Source organism: Morone saxatilis, unplaced genomic scaffold, assembly GCF_004916995.1.
Source record: "Morone saxatilis isolate NCDOM2014 unplaced genomic scaffold, NCSU_SB_2.0 Contig19, whole genome shotgun sequence".
Classification (NCBI taxonomy): domain Eukaryota; kingdom Metazoa; phylum Chordata; class Actinopteri; family Moronidae; genus Morone; species Morone saxatilis.
In genome coordinates, this window is record NW_023339751.1 from 113,731 (window position 1) to 117,963 (window position 4,233).

Here is a 4,233-nt window from a genome sequence, read left to right on the forward strand (position 1 = left end):
CTCTTGGACAATGGACAATTTCCTCCTCTATTTGCACTGTTTTAATTTTAATTTGAATGTTAATTTTAATTTGAATGTATGTTTAACGTATGTCTAATGTATGTATGTATGTATGTATGTATCTAGTGTATGCTGCTACTGGATGCTTGAATTTCCCTGAGGATAAATAATCTATCTATCTATCTATCTATCTATAAAAACTAATGATCTCTGCAAACATCTTGAAACAACTGTAACTGGTAAATGAATGTAGGTTATGGTAACACTATAGAAGCAATGTACAGCTTTGCATTGAACCCAAAAATCATCCTGTAATATATATTATCCTTTACTGAAATATGATGGAAGTTGTTAATGTAGTACAAATATTTAATACAAAAATGTTTGTTGGATACAGATGGATTTGAAAAATTAACAAAAGCAGCAAACTCTTCATTTCTTCCCACAACGTATCTACGGATTTAACGAGTCAACTCATAGTTTGACTGGTTATGACTGAAAAAGATTCCTTTACTTCTCTAAAATATGTATAATATTGTCTTTTATAGAATCCTGTTATTTCGAAGTTTCGGTATAAACTGTGCAAAACATGCAGATTTCCTTTCCTTTCTTTGTGCCTTGATATCACAAATTATTTCTCACTTTACAAACATGAATCTTCACATATTTGTACCTCGATTTAACCACCTTGCACTTACATTCCTAATCATAACTGTATAAATATAATATATAAGTCTTTACCTTTCCTTTGTTTGCACCGACTCCGCCCAGTTTCCGAGCAGGGAGAAAAACACTCTCGGTGTGACGTTTTATCCTGATGGCCTGATGTCCCCCCTCCGCCGTTTCATGCTTGGAGAAAAAATAATACGTGTTTTTATTTTAGATAAAATACATAAATACAAACACCTAAACGGACACAAACTCTACTGACTGTCTGAAGGCATAACTACTGCTGTCTACAACAGTTTCAGGCCTGTTAAAGGACAATAACAACAGTTACATACGTGAACATATGTAGTTGTTGAACTACCAGGCATTAGTCAAAAAGACAATATTCATACCGACTGCCACATTTTTAAGACTTCAAAAACTAACGTCAGTTAAACATTATATTTTCCCAAAAGCCTCAAACTTGGATACAATCACTTAACTTGTTTCCAAGACTTTTCAAGTTAGAAAACACTAGACATTAAAATTCCAGCTGGTAAAATACAGAAAATTTGATGCAAAACTGTGAATGTTGTGATGAAAATCCAACAAAGTCCTGAGATTAGTGGTTGATGTGGATCTGACTGACTGGTCCTGGGTAGTTCTGGTTATGAATATCTGAACAGTCCAGCTTCTTGTCCTGACGTAATCGGACTCTTTTTTTAATCCTAAAGCTCCTGTAAAAGCCCCTCAGCCATCAGAACTCTGACTGAAAGCCGAAGAGGATAAAAATGATTAAGGGGGACTCACCGGGACGACGCTGAACTCCACCTTCTCGTTAAGCTCCAGTCTCTTCTTCTCTATCACCTCGGACATGTGGAAGTAGAGTTGAGGGTTCTGAGAGCACTTGATGAGCCCCGAGTCGTCCATGAACTCGATCACGATTCCCTGGTTAGAAAATCAGTCACACAAACAGTTAGACTGGTTTGGTTGGTTTCAGATTCAGATTCAGTCTCTGCAGCTGCTCTGACTCAAACTAACAGCGCAAAGAGATGAAAGCGCTCTAAAGTCTTACGTGTCGACGTTGTTCGGTGGACTCTTCAAAGGAGTCGGGAAGAATTTCCACGTAGGTCGCTCGCTCCTCTTTGGTCTCCTGATGGGTGGCGATGTTGAAACGTACCTTCACAGATCAGACACAGTTCAGGATGAGAAACATCCAGAACTAAAGAAACTGGTTGTTTCAGCACAGTGATGGAGCTGGAAGCCGCAGGTCAAACACAATCAATCTAACAGCACACACCCAGGTTACCCACAGTAAGTGGCTCTGGGTGAGCTAACCACAGGGGGAGGAAGTATTCAGGTCCATCAAGTAAAAGTACTAATATCAGCCCCATTTCTCCTGAGTAGTATTGTATGCCTAGCTATGAATTGTGGGACACCGAGTGTGACAGTGCCTCTCCTGTGAGTCTCTTCAGATTTGCCACTCTGACGTGTAGATGTACAATATTTCATTACTGTGGTTACTGCGACAGCCATACCTAAAGGTATTACAGCAAAATATACTTTATTATTTTATGACTTGTTCTTTGCACATGCACTATGAATATATATAAAAATAACAGAATTTAAAAGAAATGTGCAGGAGAGGTTTGAAGCCAAAAATGGCTTATGAAGATTCCTCCTATATACATATAATCATACTACAAAACTGTAATAAAAGACTGTATAATACAACACATTAATAGAAATGTAAAATTATTGTCCTGGGAGACAAAAAGAAGTCCCTGTGCAGTAAAATGTTCCTGTCAGTGTTATATCTGATGCTTTTAGATTAATATTACTTCTGTATTCAGGTTGAGCTCATTTTTAAAATACTATAAATACTGTTGGGGACTTTTGGCTACGTCCAATGAATCTGTATTTATCAAAGTTACTTCACCCTAAAAATTACTTTATGCTGTTGGTTGATGTTTTTGGACTCGCTCCCTGTGGAGCTAACGTCGTGTAGCCACTGTTAGCTGTTAACCAGAGCTGACAGATGTCTGTGAAAGGTGGTCTGAGGACATAAAATAAAAGGATGAGTGTCATACTGTATATATTTAACAGTAATAATATACAGTTAATCCCAGCTGGTTGCTTTAAACTGTCTGTAACGCCTCCAGCATCCTCTCACCTTGTCTCCATCCAACATGGTGGCCGTGGTCAGCAGGTCATTGGGGCCGAAGGGAAGCTGCTTCTGTTGACCGTCGATGGTCATCACCAGTCGACCCATCTCTGGGTCCTGTTTGGCTCCGCCCCCTGCAGCGGCTTCGCCCACAGCATCAGCCGACTCATTCTTCTTCTTCTTCACCTCCTCCTCATCCTCCTTTTTAATCTCTAATCTTTTTCCCTCCTCTCCTCCTGCTCCTTCAGGTTTTCCTTCCTTCTCCTCGTCCTCGTCCATTTTCTCCACTTTAATTTTCACCTGCAAGAAAAACATTTAATTTATGGATAATCTTCTTTCTTTCTACACTCCAGAACTTTAAAGACTTTTGTCGTAATATTTTTGTACCAGTCTGAGGAGAGTTTGTCCTCCCTCAGCACCTCCTCCTCGTTGCTCCTCCTTCGGCTCCTTCTTGATCTTCTTTATGTTTTTGGAAATGGCTTTGAGGACGGTGCCTTCGAATCGCTCCTTGCTGATGTCGTCCAGCGTGTCGGGGTCTCTCATCTTGAAGCCGAGCGGCGTCCACTGCAGCGACAGCGAGCGGTCAGAAACTGTTTAATGTGATTCATGATGTTCTCTTTAGTTAATGAGGAGTTAATGGAAACTACTGGAGGACATTTAGGAGATCAAACTGTCCACAAACCGCATAAAATCTGAGCAAAACGTCCCTGTAGTTTCCAATCAATAGCCCTCAGTGTACTTTCACTGCTGTGGAGCAGTTGGGGGGGCAGTCACATAAATCAATATAGTGTCTTTGAGAAGCAATTCAATATCACAATATCAATATCAATGTTACATTTATATTTGACCCCTAACAGTCGTGTGTCCAGATGTTTGTCACAAACATTCAGTTGAATCAAACTTTGGCTCATAACTCTGTTCGAGTCTTTCAGTAAGGACCACTGAGAAAACTGACCCGACTGTGTGACATATGGATATTAACAATAGAGAACAATTGATAAACTGTACAGTAAACCCAAATATTTAACACAAGAACTGCGGGAAATTTGTGTAAAATGAGCAGTTTGGATGAATTGTGATTATTTCCTGTAAACATCAGCCTTGTGACCCCATGTGAAGCTCCGGTGACCTGTAGTGGGGTTCCCGACCCCCAGGTTGAGAACCACTGCACTATGTAAGCTACAGAGACAACGATTGGATATTTCTATATGGTTATTGTTAATGTCTGCCACCGGATCGGATTCCCCTTGAAATCAATTAAACGAGGCAGTAGAAACACTGCGGCTCTCGTCCACAGGGGGCGCTCTATATGAAACTATATTCAACCTTCAGTCAGTAAACAACATTAAACTGCTGCTGTGAGCGCCCGGTTAGCTCAGTGGCTCAGCGGCCCATGTACGAGGCTGAGTCCTTGCTGCAGC

At 40.3% G+C, this 4,233-nt stretch overlaps 1 protein-coding gene across 1 annotated transcript in view; it reads right to left on the reverse strand.

Moving 5' to 3' along the window:
• The window catches only part of si:dkeyp-121d4.3 (serine/arginine repetitive matrix protein 2), a 15,399-nt gene that overhangs the window by 9,826 nt on the left and 1,340 nt on the right, over nucleotides 1–4,233 (reverse strand). Inside the window, exons 4-8 of the mRNA XM_035663249.1 lie at nucleotides 3,200–3,376; nucleotides 2,822–3,112; nucleotides 1,724–1,828; nucleotides 1,459–1,596; nucleotides 742–849 (exon numbers count right to left, since the gene is read on the reverse strand). Of these exons, the coding sequence (XP_035519142.1) occupies nucleotides 742–849; nucleotides 1,459–1,596; nucleotides 1,724–1,828; nucleotides 2,822–3,112; nucleotides 3,200–3,376 (819 nt within the window). The remainder of the gene's footprint in view (nucleotides 1–741; nucleotides 850–1,458; nucleotides 1,597–1,723; nucleotides 1,829–2,821; nucleotides 3,113–3,199; nucleotides 3,377–4,233) is intronic.